Raw genomic sequence first — 12,267 nt, 5'->3', positions numbered from 1 at the left:
CCTCTGCTTGGTCAGCGGAAGCTTCACTATCGCTGATAGAGTATGGAACTCCATGCCAAGAAACGTTAGAGACTGAGTTGGTGACAGATTTGACTTTGCAAAGTTGATGATCCACCCGAAAGACTGGAGAGTCTCCAGCGTAACATTCAGGCTGAGTTGGCATGCCTCCTGAGAGGGTGCCTTGACAAGTAGATCGTCCAGATAAGGGATCACGGAGTGTCCCTGGGAGTGCAAGACTGCTACCACTGCCGCCATGACTTTGGTGAAAACCCGTGGGGCTGTCGCCAGACCGAATGGCAGAGCTACGAACTGAAGATGTTCGTCTCCTATTACCAAACGTAGAAAACGTTGGTGCTCTGTAGCAATTGGTACGTGGAGATACGCATCCTTGATGTCTATTGATGCCAGAAAATCTCCTTGAGACATTGACGCAATGACAGACCGGAGGGATTCCATCCGGAACCTCCTGGCGTTCACATGCTTGTTGAGCCTTTTTAGGTCCAGAACAGGACGGAAGGAGCCGTCCTTTTTTGGAACCACAAAGAGATTGGAGTAAAACCCTCGCCCTCGTTCCTGAGGGGGGACAGGGATTACCACTCCTTCTGCTCTTAGTGAGCTCACCGCCTGCAGAAGGGCATCCGCTCGGTCGGGATGTGGGGAGGTTCTGAAGAACCGAGGTGGAGGACGGGAACTGAACTCGATTCTGTACCCGCGCGACAAAATGTCTGTCACCCACCGGTCTTTGACCAGTGACAGCCAAATGCCGCAAAAACGGGAAAGCCTGCCACCGACCGAGGATGCGGAGGGAGGCGGCTGAAAGTCATGAGGAAGCCGCTTTGGAAACGGTTCCTCCGTTTGCTTTCTTGGGTCGTGAGTGAGCCCGCCATGAATCAGAGCTCCTTTGTTCTTTCTGCGTCCCTTTGAATGAGGAAAATTGGGCCTTGCCTGAGCCTCGAAAGGGCCGAGACCTCGGCTGCCACTTTTTCTGCTGAGGTTTGTTTGATCTGGGCTGGGGTAAGGACGAGTCTTTACCCTTGGACTGTTTGATGATTTCAGCGAGCTGCTCGCCAAACAGTCTATCTCCAGATAATGGCAAGTTGGTTAAACATTTTTTGGAACTAGCGTCTGCTTTCCAGTCCTTTAACCACAATGCTCTGCGCAACACTACGGAGTTGGCGGACGCCAACGACGTACGGCTCGTAGATTCCAGAACCGCGTTGATAGCGTAGGTCGCAAACGCAGACATTTGTGAGGTTAGGGTCGACACCTTTGGCACTGCTGGCTGCATGACAGCCTCTACCTGTGCCAACCCAGCTGAAATAGCTTGGAGTGCCCACACGGCCGCGAATGCAGGGGCAAACGACGCGCCGATAGTTTCATAGATAGACTTCAACCAAAGGTCCATCTGTCTGTCGTTGGCGTCTTTAAGTGAAGCGCCATCCTCTACCGCGACTATAGATTTTGCCGCAAGCTTGGCAATAGGGGGATCCACTTTTGGACACTGGGTCCAGCGTTTGATCACGTCAGGGGAAAACGGATAACGTGTATCCCTAGCGCGTCTGGAAAAACGCTTGTATGGCTGAGCGTGGTGTTTCTGGATAGATTCTCTGAAGTCAGAGTGGTCTAAAAAGGCACTCAATTTACGCTTGGGATACAAGAAATGGAATTTCTCCTGCTGTGCAGCAGCTTCCTCTGCTGAGGGAGCTGGGGGAGAAATATCCAACGCACTATTGATGGCCGAAATAAGGTCATTGACCATAGCGTCACCATCAGGGGTATCCAAATTGAGAGTGGTCTCATGGTCCGAAACCTGACCACTTTCTTCAGTCTCATCATAGAGAGACTCATCCCTGTGAGACCCTGAACAATGTGATGATGTGGAGGGTCTGTCTAAGCGAGCTTGCTTGGGCTGGCTGGGGCCGTCATCTGAGTCAGAGCCATCAGCCTGTGATACATGAGAGCCCCTTGAAGTACAGACTCGCTCCAATTGAGGGGGACCAGGGGGCAAGGACACAGCCGTGTCCGGAGCCTGAGTAATTGGCCTGGTTTGCAAGGCCTCAAGGATTTTTGTCATAGTGACAGCCATCTGACCAGCCAAAACTGCAAAATCTGTCCCTGTTACTGGGGCAGGACTTACAGGCGTCTCTGCCTGGGTTACTACTGCCACCTCCGGCTGACGAAGCGTTACAGGCACGGAACATTGCACACAATGGTGGTCAGTGGAGCCTGCCGGTAGATCAGTCCCACAAACAGTACAGACAGTGTACACAGCCCGCGCCTTGGGACCCTTGCGTTTTGTGGAGGACATGTTGCTGTCTCCTCAGCGCAATATGGGGTCTATAGCCAAGAAGCGCCCTACAGTGCAAATATATATACAATATCTATATGGCACCAGAAGAAAGTACACAAATAGAATCACTGTGGCACAAGAGGGGCTTTCAGCCTGCTTACCGCCCGCCTCAGAGCGGGTGTGTGGCCGCCAGACGCCCTGTCTGAGTCTCCCAGAGCCTGCCTGCCTGTCCCCAGCCGGACCGCATGAATAATGGCTGCCGGCGTCCTGTGAGGAAGAGGGGCGGCTCTGGGCGTTCCTAAACGAAGAGCGGGAAAGCGTGCTCTCACTGTGCCTCGTGAGGGGGCTGGAGCATGTAAATCAAGCTCCAGCCCCCGGCGCTGGCCATTGCACAGCGTCTCTCCTCCGCCCTGATTGACAGGGCGGAGGCGGGAACGAAGCGGCGCTAGGCCGCAAAAGCCGGGAAGTAAAGTTAGGAGCGCCGCCGCCGTAAAAGCGCGGTCGGCGCTCTGTCCCCGGCGCCCTGCATGTCGCAGTTGCGCCCCGCCGCAGGAGCGGTCGGCGCTAGTTCCCAAACACATAACCCGTCACCCAGCCATAACTAAGGTGACACAACCCCATTGCTTATGTCCCCGGCGCACTATAACGCCCAGCAAGTCTGGAGCGTTCTGTGCCTGCCGGGGACACCGAGTACCTGACAGATGCAGGGCCATGTCCCTGACTGTACCAATGCTCGACATCCATCAGGTTCGTTCTGGGTCTGTGGATGGAGCCCGGCCTCAGGGCTTTGTGGCCGGAAGGATCCCACTTCCACAGAGCCCTCCAGGGGGATGTGGAAGGAAAAACAGCATGTGGGGCTCCAGCCTCTGTACCAGCAATAGGTACCTCAACCTTTCAAGCACCATCTGGTGAGAAGGGAGCATGCTGGGGGCGCTATATGTGCCCACTTTTCTTCCATCCGAGTAGTTAGCAGCTACTGCTGACTACACACCGTGGAGCTATGCGTGGATGTATGACCTCCTTCACACACAAAGCTAAAACTGGAGAACCCGTGATTCCACGGGGGGTGTATAGCCAGAAGGGGAGGGGCCTTACACTTTTTAGTGTAATACTTTGTGTGGCCTCCGGAGGCAGTAGCTATACACCCAATTGTCTGGGTCTCCCAATAGAGCGCTGAAGAAGGAAGGATTTCCCCTTCGACAGAGAAGTGGGGAGAAGCCACCACTGAAGGGAAGCCTTGGCTGCCCGTGAAAGGGAGACGTTCCTGTCGAGGGACGTCGACTTCCTGTCCCATTTGCGGAGAATGTCCCATTGAAGAGGACGCAGATGAAACTGCGCAAAAGGAACTGCCTCCATTGCTGCTACCATCTTCCCTAGGAAGTGCATGAGGCGCCTCAGGGGGTGTGACTGGCCTTGAAGGAGAGATTGCACCCGTCTGTAGTGAATGCTGTTTGTCCAGCGGAAGCTTCACTATCGCTGAGAGAGTATGAAACTCCATGCCAAGATATGTCAGTGATTGGGCCGGTGTCAGATTTGACTTTGGAAAATTGATGATCCACCCGAAACTCTGGAGAGTCTCCAGAGCAATGTTCAGGCTGTGTTGGCATGCCACTTGAGAGGGTGCCTTGACAAGCAGATCGTCTAAGTAAGGGATCACCGAGTGTCCCTGAGAGTGTAGGACTGCTACCACTGCTGCCATGACCTTGGTGAAGACCCGTGGTGCTGTCGCCAGGCCGAAAGGCAGTGCCACGAACTGAAGGTGTTCGTCCCCTATGGCGAAACGCAGGAAGCGCTGATGCTCTGGTGCAATCGGTACGTGGAGATAAGCATCTTTGATGTCGATTGATGCCAGGAAGTCTCCTTGGGACATTGAGGCGATGACGGAGCGGAGCGATTCCATCCGGAACCGCCTGGTTTTTACGTGCTTGTTGAGCAGTTTTAGATCCAGAACAGGACGGAAGGATCCGTCCTTTTTCGGTACCACAAACAAGTTGGAGTAAAAACCGTGACCCTGTTGCTGAAGAGGAACAGGGATCACCACTCCTTCCGCCTTCAGAGTGCACACCGCCTGAAGAAGAGCATCGGCTCTCTCGGGGGGCGGAGATGTTCTGAAAAATCGAGTCGGAGGACGAGAGCTGAACTCTATCCTGTAACCGTGGGATAGAATGTCTCTCACCCAACGGTCTTTTACCTGTGGCAGCCAGGCGTTGCAAAAGCGGGAAAGCCTGCCACCGACCGAGGATGCGGTGTGAGGAGGCCGAAAGTCATGAGGAGGCCGCCTTGGGAGCGGTTCCTCCGGCGGTCTTTTTAGGACGTGACTTAGACCGCCATGAATCGGAATTCCTCTGATCCTTTTGAGGCCTTTTGGACGAGGAGAACTGAGACCTTCCCGCGGGCCGAAAGGACCGAAACCTCGATTGTACCTTCCGTGGTTGAGGTCTGTTTGGTTTGGACTGGGGTAAGGATGAGTCCTTTCCCTTGGATTGTTTAATGATTTCGTCCAATCGTTCACCAAACAGGCGGTCGCCAGAAAATGGCAAACCGGTTAAGAACTTTTTGGAAGCGGAGTCTGCCTTCCATTCACGTAACCACATGGCCCTGCGGACTGCCACCGAATTGGCGGATGCTACCGCCGTACGGCTCGTAGAGTCCAGGACAGAATTAATGGCGTAGGACGCAAACGCCGACGCCTGAGAGGTTAAGGACACCACTTGCGGAGCAGATGTACGTGTGACTGCATTAATCTGCGCATGACAAGCTGAGATAGCTTGGAGTGCCCATACGGCTGCGAATGCTGGAGCAAAAGACGCGCCGATAGCTTCATAGATGGATTTCAACCATAGCTCCATCTGTCTGTCAGTGGCATCTTTGAGTGAAGCCCCATCTTCCACTGCAACTATGGATCTAGCCGCCAGTCTGGAGACAGGAGGATCCACCTTAGGACACTGAGCCCAGCCCTTGACAACGTCAAGGGGGGGGGGGGAGGGATAACGTGTATCCTTAAGGCGCTTGGAAAAACGCTTATCTGGACAAGCTCGGTGTTTCTGGACTGCCTCTCTGAAGTCAGAGTGATCCAGAAACATACTCAATGGACGCTTGGGAGACCTGAAACGGAATTTCTCCTGCTGAGAAGCTGACTCCTCAATTGTAGGAGCTGGCGGAGAAATATCCAACACCTGATTGATGGTTGCTATAAGGTCATTAACTATGGCGTCACCATCAGGTGTATCCAGGTTGAGCGCGGTCTCAGGATCAGAATCCTGATCTGCTACCTCCGCTTCATCATCCAGAGAGTCCTCCTGCTGAGACCCTGAACAATGTGATGAAGTCGAGGGAATTTCCCAGCGACCCCGCTTAGGCGGTCTGGGACTGCGGTCCATGTCAGAGACCTCACCCTGGGACCCATGGTTCACCCCAGGAGCACTTTGCAGCTCCAAATGAGGGGGGCCTGGGGTCAATGATTGAACAGTGCCCGGGGCCTGAGTTACTGGTCTGGACTGTAAGGCTTCTAGTATCCTAGCAGACCATTTATCCATAGTCTCAGACAGTTTGTCAGCAAATACTGCAAACTCCGTCCCTGTCACCTGGACAGTGGTAGCAGGTGGTTCCACCTGGGCCACCAGTAGCAGAGGCTCCGGCTGAGTAAGTGCCACAGGGGCCGAGCATTGCACACAATGAGGGTCAGTGGAACCTGCCGGTAGTATAGCCGCACATGAGGTACAGGTTGCAAAGTAAGCCTGTGCTTTGGCACCCTTGCTATTTGCGGACGACATGCTGTTGTCTCCTCTGAGTACAATCCAGGAGAGTATATAGCCAAAAATCAACAGTGCGACCGTACAGTGTAAATGTATAGCATATAAGCATATATATATATATATATATATATATATATATATATATATATATATATATATATATATATATATATATATATATATATATATATATATATATATATATATATATATATATATATATATATATATATATATATATATATATATATATATATATATATATATATATATATATATATATATATATATATATATATATATATATATATATATATATATATATATATGTACACTCCGGCACTCAGTGGGGCCAGCACCTCAGGTGCTGCTTACCGACCGCTCAAAGCGGTTGTGTGATCACCAGCTTCCCTGCCAGGGCCTCCCAGAGCCTGTTGTCTCTCCTCTCCAGCGTCAGAAGAGCTGACAAAAATGGCTGCCGGCGTTCTGTGGGGAGGAGGGGGCCGTGGGCGTGCCATAGAAAGTGCGGGAATCTGGAGCCCCACTGTGCTGAATGAGGGGGGAGGAGGATACAAAGTATGCTCCAGCCCTCAGCGCTGACGTCCTGTGCAGCGTCCCGCCCTTCCCCTGACTGACAGGCCTGGGGGCGGGAATATGCGATACTAGGCCGCAAAAGCCGGGGACTAAATTTATAAGCGCGGCCGGCATATAAGCGCGGCCGGCGCGGTAGTCCCCGGCGCACTAACACACCCAGCAGTGCTGCAGTGTATATGGCACCAGCGCTCCATGCGCGGTCCCCACGGGGACACAGAGTACCTCACAGCGCGTCCTGCGCGGTAGTCCCCGGCGCACTAACACACCCAGCAGTGCTGCAGTGTATATGGCACCAGCGTTCCATGCGCGGTCCCCACGGGGACACAGAGTACCTCACAGTAGCAGGGCCTTGTCCCTGACGATACTCGGCTCCTGTCCAGCAGATTCCCCAGGGGCTGCGGAGGGAGCACGGCCTCAGTGCCTGAAGACCGATTAGGATCCCACTTCACCCAGAGCCCATTAAGGGATGGGGAAGGAAAACAGCATGTGGCTCCTGCCTATGTACCCGCAATGGGTACCTCAACCTTAACAGCACCGCCGACCAGAGTGGGGTGAGAAGGGAGCATGCTGGGGGCCCTATATGGGCCCTCTTTTCTTCCATCCGACATAGTCAGCAGCTGCTGCTGACTAAGATGTGGAGCTATGCGTGGATGTCAGCCTCCTTCGCACAAAGCATAAAAACTGAGGAGCCCGTGATGCACGGGGGGTGTATAGGAAGAAGGGGAGGGGCTTTACACTTTTAAGTGTAATACTTTGTGTGGCCTCCGGAGGCATAGCTATACACCCAATTGTCTGGGTCTCCCAATGGAGCGACAAAGAAATGAGGGGTGCGTCTTATAATGCGAATGTAGCTTACCGGGAGGTTGAGAATGGGTGCGGTGGGGGCTCTGCTGACTGCGGTGTAGGAGGGGGGGGGCTGTGCTGACTGCGGTGGGGGGGCTGCGTGGAGCAGGACGGTGTGGGGGGGCTGCGTGGAGCAGGACGGTGTGGGGGGGCTGCGTGGAGCAGGACGGTGTGGGGGGGCTGCGTGGAGGAGGACGGTGTGGGGGGGCTGCGTGGAGCAGGACGGTGTGGGGGGGCTGCGTGGAGAAGGACGGTGTGGGGGGGCTGCGTGGAGCAGGACGGTGTGGGGGGGCTGCGTGGAGCAGGACGGTGTGGGGGGGCTGCGTGGAGCAGGACGGTGTGGGGGGGCTGCGTGGAGCAGGACGGTGTGGGGGGGCTGCGTGGAGCAGGACGGTGTGGGGGGGCTGCGTGGAGCAGGACGGTGTGGGGGGGGCTGCGTGGAGCAGGACGGTGTGGGGGGGCTGCGTGGAGCAGGACGGTGTGGCGGGTGAGATGCTCTGTCAGGAGGTGTGGGCTTCAAATAAATGGCACCTTGAGTTGGCGCGTGAGCAGATGGAGCTCTCCGCTTAAGATCTCATCTTTGCATGCGCCGCCTCATTGATCTTAGGCGGACTTAAGGAAAAAATGGCACCCAGAAATGGCGAGTGCACAGATGAGATCTCGGATTGTCATTGATCCAAGAGCTCAATCTGTGCACGTGGCGACTCAGAGCGCCATTTCTTTGAAGCCCACACCGCCGACAGAGCAACTGTGACACCCGCCACACCGTCCTGGTCCACATAACCAGCACTGTGCCCTACTGCAGCACAGCCCCTGCAGCACAGCCCCTCTCCATTACTGGAGTATTTATATAGTTTTTTTGTTGTTTGTTTTATAGTTTATAGGTTGTTGGTTTTTTTAACCTTTTTATCTATAAAGTTTGCATGCGTCCTATAATCCGATGAGTCTTAAACGAAAACTACGGTAATTCGGGTGGTCAGAAACAGACTATTATGGAAATTCGTTCAAAAATATTTTATGTTAGAACCAAAGGGATAAAAATAACAAAACATACCTAATATAGAAATGGCGTGTAGTCGGGCCTGGACGGCTTGTAGTCTCTTTTTGTGATTGGAAAAACCATGTGCAAGCCGTATGTGGGTAAACAAAAGCATCTACAGGAGAAAAGCCAAAATAACAGTCAATATATAACATAGTAAAAAGATACAGAAAAGGATACAGCACCTAAAAGTCAAAAACTCCGTACCTGCTTATCCTTGGGAATGCTGTGCAATTTAGTTAGAGACTCCATAATCTCGGAGGGACTTTCAGAAATCTGGAGAAACCAAGCGTAGAACATTAATAACCAAAATCCCCCGTGTGTCAGTGATGATCGCACTGTGTAACGCGGCCATACATTACCTTGTCTAGCTCTTCTATGTGAATGTAATGTAGTGTATTACTAGACGCCTGGAAATACAAAGACAGACGTTCGGTTAGATCATCCCACGCTGATTAAGCACCTCGGGACATTTTTAAAGGGAATCTGCCATCTAATCTGAGAGAATGCATAATATAGGGGCAGAGATCCTGACTCCAGTGATGTGTCACTTACTGGGCTGCTTAGAGTACTCGTAATAAAAATCACTATTTAATCAGCAGTAGGTTATCATTACAAGACTACTTGGTAGTCCAGTATATTCATGAGCTCTGTATAACGGCTAGATCTGCAGCAGAGAAAATATTGATTTTTATCAAAATGACAGTAAGCAGCTCAGTAAGTGACACATCGCTGGAATCAGGGTCTCTGGCTCTACATTATGCTGCTCTCAGATATGGGCAAAAACCTGGTGAGATTCCCCTTTAATCAAGGTGCAACGCAAGCCGGGTCGCTCACCCTTTTTTCTATTTTTACTTCAGATCCGGGTTCTGCATAAAACTCAAAATGAAGAGTCGTGGCGCTTGGTGGGTATTTCTAGAGACAAACAAAATGATATTTGTAGAAAAAGGAATATAATTTACACAATACCAGGATAGGAAAAGCTTTCAGGACTGGGCAAATTCCACATGTCCGATACCCATCAGGCCATCTTTGAAGAAATGGGGGATAGATGAAGGCTGCATGAGCCGCCACCAGACAGTCTTTGACATGCTTTTGGGTGCGGTGGAGTGTGATGGAGAATTATGTTCCGAGAAATAGTGGAGGGGATATATATAAATTGACTGATGTGTTTTTATGGAGCATCTGAACCTATCTTTTAGGGTGGCCTGAGTAGGATGCTTACCTTTCTAGTTTCTTGGGGTAGAGCATTCCAGAATACTGGTGCAGCTCGGGAGAAGTCTTGGAGTCGGGAGTGGGAGGTTTGGATTAGTGGGGATGTTAGTCGACGACTGTTTGTAGAGCATAGAGAGCGGGTAGGGTGATAGAGATGAGGGTGGACATGTAGGGGGGTACCGCACTGTGGAGAGCTTTGTGGGTGAGAACAAGCAATTGAAATTGTATCCTATGATATATGGGCAGCCAGTGCAATGACTGGCACAGCGCAGTAGCGTCCGAATAATGATTAGCCAGATTGGTGACTGACTGCAGCATTAAGGATGGACTGTAGAGGAGAGAGTCTAGTGAGGGGGGAGACCAACTAATAGAGTTACAGTAATCAAGGTGGGAGTGGATGAGGGCCACAGTAGGGGTTTTTGTTCTTTCCCTGGTGAGAAAGGGGTGGATTCTACAGATGTTCCTTGGGTGCAGTCTTTGTGCAAATCAGTCCATCTAGCTGTTTCCAGAGGAAGCCTCCCCCCCCCCCCCCCCCCCCCGTACAGGGATCTGGATTTACACAGGGCCCCCTGGGTTGGGTCCACAGGGTTGCTACTGGCCAGTGGAGTGGGATTGCAGAAAAGGGCCTTATAAGCTGGCTCAAACTCGAAAAAAGTTAGAAAACACTAAATCGTCAGACAAAAGATTCCTGGTGAATAATGTTTCCACCTTATGTATATACAAATATAAAAATAATCCAATAGCCCAGCACTTAGATGAGAAATCCCACTCCTGTGCATTTCCACCAAAGCACAGTAATCCAGATTGAAGCAAAATCTCCATTTAATTCCAACTTCCCTCCAACCCAGTGACCCCTGTGGATATAAAAAGGAAAAACCAAACCAATCGACCTGACACGTTAAACTTACCGACATCTGCATGTCCTTGCAACACTCGGCAAGACCAAAGCCATTCTCCTTTCCTCCCCAGCTCTGAAGCAAGGAAAACCAGAAAGAACTATGATTTTAGATCTACAATTTATAGACTTAATTTTAGAATTTTGGTCTAAAACCGATTCTTGCAACAAATTTTGGTTGAGCAAAAAGTTTGCAACTTTTTTTTTTTCGCCAGTCCAAACTTTTTGAAAATGGTTAGAGCTTTTCTAGGAGGGGTATATTCCAGTTTCGGATGGATTACCATTTCTTGCGGTGGCATAGGCCCGTGGTGCAAAAAACTCCAATCTTGATGGATAGGGGGCCTGTGTGTGTTTTAAGCTTACCTCTGCAAGGTGCTGTAGTCTTGACAATAGGGGTGTTCTTTTGTCCGAGGCCAGGCGTGTGATGTAATTGGATCTCTTGCTGAAGACGTACAGAAGATTGAGCACGGCCAACACCACTTGCATGTCAGAAGAGGCGAGCAGCGTTGTTAGGTGCTGGAATCGAGAAGGAATAATCTGGTCAAGCATGATACAAAATTTGCATTAAAAAAAGTGAAAGCCAACAAACCCAGATGCGGAGGATCAACTGACCGACTTTGGAACCTACATCAATCCCAAGAACAAGACTACCCCAATTCTGCTGATGAGGTGGCCACAGACTCATCTGTGCAGTCGCCAATGACCACCTCATTACCCAATTTCGAAAAATGGGTGCAGGTATAAAAGTTGGCATGAATTTTAAGATGGGAACAACCCTTCAAATTTCTCGAGTTCAAAAATCTCTTGCTTTCCACTGAAGACCATCAAGGCTACATCTATAGTGAAGCTTCATGGATGCATCGGGATGGTTCACATTCCTCAAAAGTGGAACCAACGCAACCGTATCCCTTTCCCCGCACAAGTACTAACCTCAATAGAGCTGTAGAGATGCCGCGAGAAGCTGTATTCAATAAGCAAAGCCGTGAAGTTGAGCACCGCCAGAAGAAGAGCTTTCAGTTGTTCCTTCTCAGGTCTATCACACACGAGCATCCAAGACATGTTCTCCACCGTCTGACCAGCGTCGGCCAGGATGCCATCAAAGCGATCCAAGAGGTCCACCCAGTGATACAGCTCGCACTACAGAATGAAAAAAAAAAAAAAAAATAATATAAATAATATAAATATAAATAATAATAATAAATAAATTTATATATAATATATATATATATATATATATATATATATATATATATATATATATATATATATATATACACATATATATATACACATACATACATACATACATACATACATACATATATACATATACATATACATATAATATAATTTTTTGCACCAAACAAAGCAAGAAAACTACTAGATAAGATAAAGTCGTGTCCCGTACCTTTCCAATGTTCCATGTTTTGATCTGCTGGAGCTCCAGAAGAAGTTGCTCATCGGTGCAAAGTTTCAGCTTGTCAATCAGAGACCTGCAATCAGCAGGCTGCAAAGCAGAAACATGGAAACAATCAGCATGGCCGAAGCACCAGGACCGAGACGCACGACGACTATTACGTCCCTTAAATTGATAGGAGCTGACATATGAGATTTAGATTTACTGATGGGATTGTCC

General features: G+C 50.2%; 1 protein-coding gene across 11 annotated transcripts in view; it reads right to left on the bottom strand.

The window, feature by feature from the left end:
* HUWE1 (HECT, UBA and WWE domain containing E3 ubiquitin protein ligase 1) overlaps positions 1-12,267 on the bottom strand; it is a 282,139-nt gene that overhangs the window by 246,742 nt on the left and 23,130 nt on the right. For all 11 annotated transcript variants that reach the window (XM_075324217.1, XM_075324216.1, XM_075324218.1 and 8 more), the window contains 8 exons: positions 12,040-12,138; positions 11,562-11,768; positions 10,995-11,147; positions 10,645-10,707; positions 9,359-9,436; positions 8,884-8,931; positions 8,729-8,797; positions 8,537-8,636 (listed from right to left, as the gene is read on the bottom strand). In XM_075324217.1, coding sequence (XP_075180332.1) covers positions 8,537-8,636; positions 8,729-8,797; positions 8,884-8,931; positions 9,359-9,436; positions 10,645-10,707; positions 10,995-11,147; positions 11,562-11,768; positions 12,040-12,138 — 817 coding nt within the window. The remainder of the gene's footprint in view (positions 1-8,536; positions 8,637-8,728; positions 8,798-8,883; positions 8,932-9,358; positions 9,437-10,644; positions 10,708-10,994; positions 11,148-11,561; positions 11,769-12,039; positions 12,139-12,267) is intronic.

Source organism: Anomaloglossus baeobatrachus, chromosome 9 (genome assembly GCF_048569485.1).
Source record: "Anomaloglossus baeobatrachus isolate aAnoBae1 chromosome 9, aAnoBae1.hap1, whole genome shotgun sequence".
Lineage (NCBI taxonomy): Eukaryota > Metazoa > Chordata > Amphibia > Anura > Aromobatidae > Anomaloglossus > Anomaloglossus baeobatrachus.
This window is presented reverse-complemented; position numbering and strand designations above follow the sequence as displayed.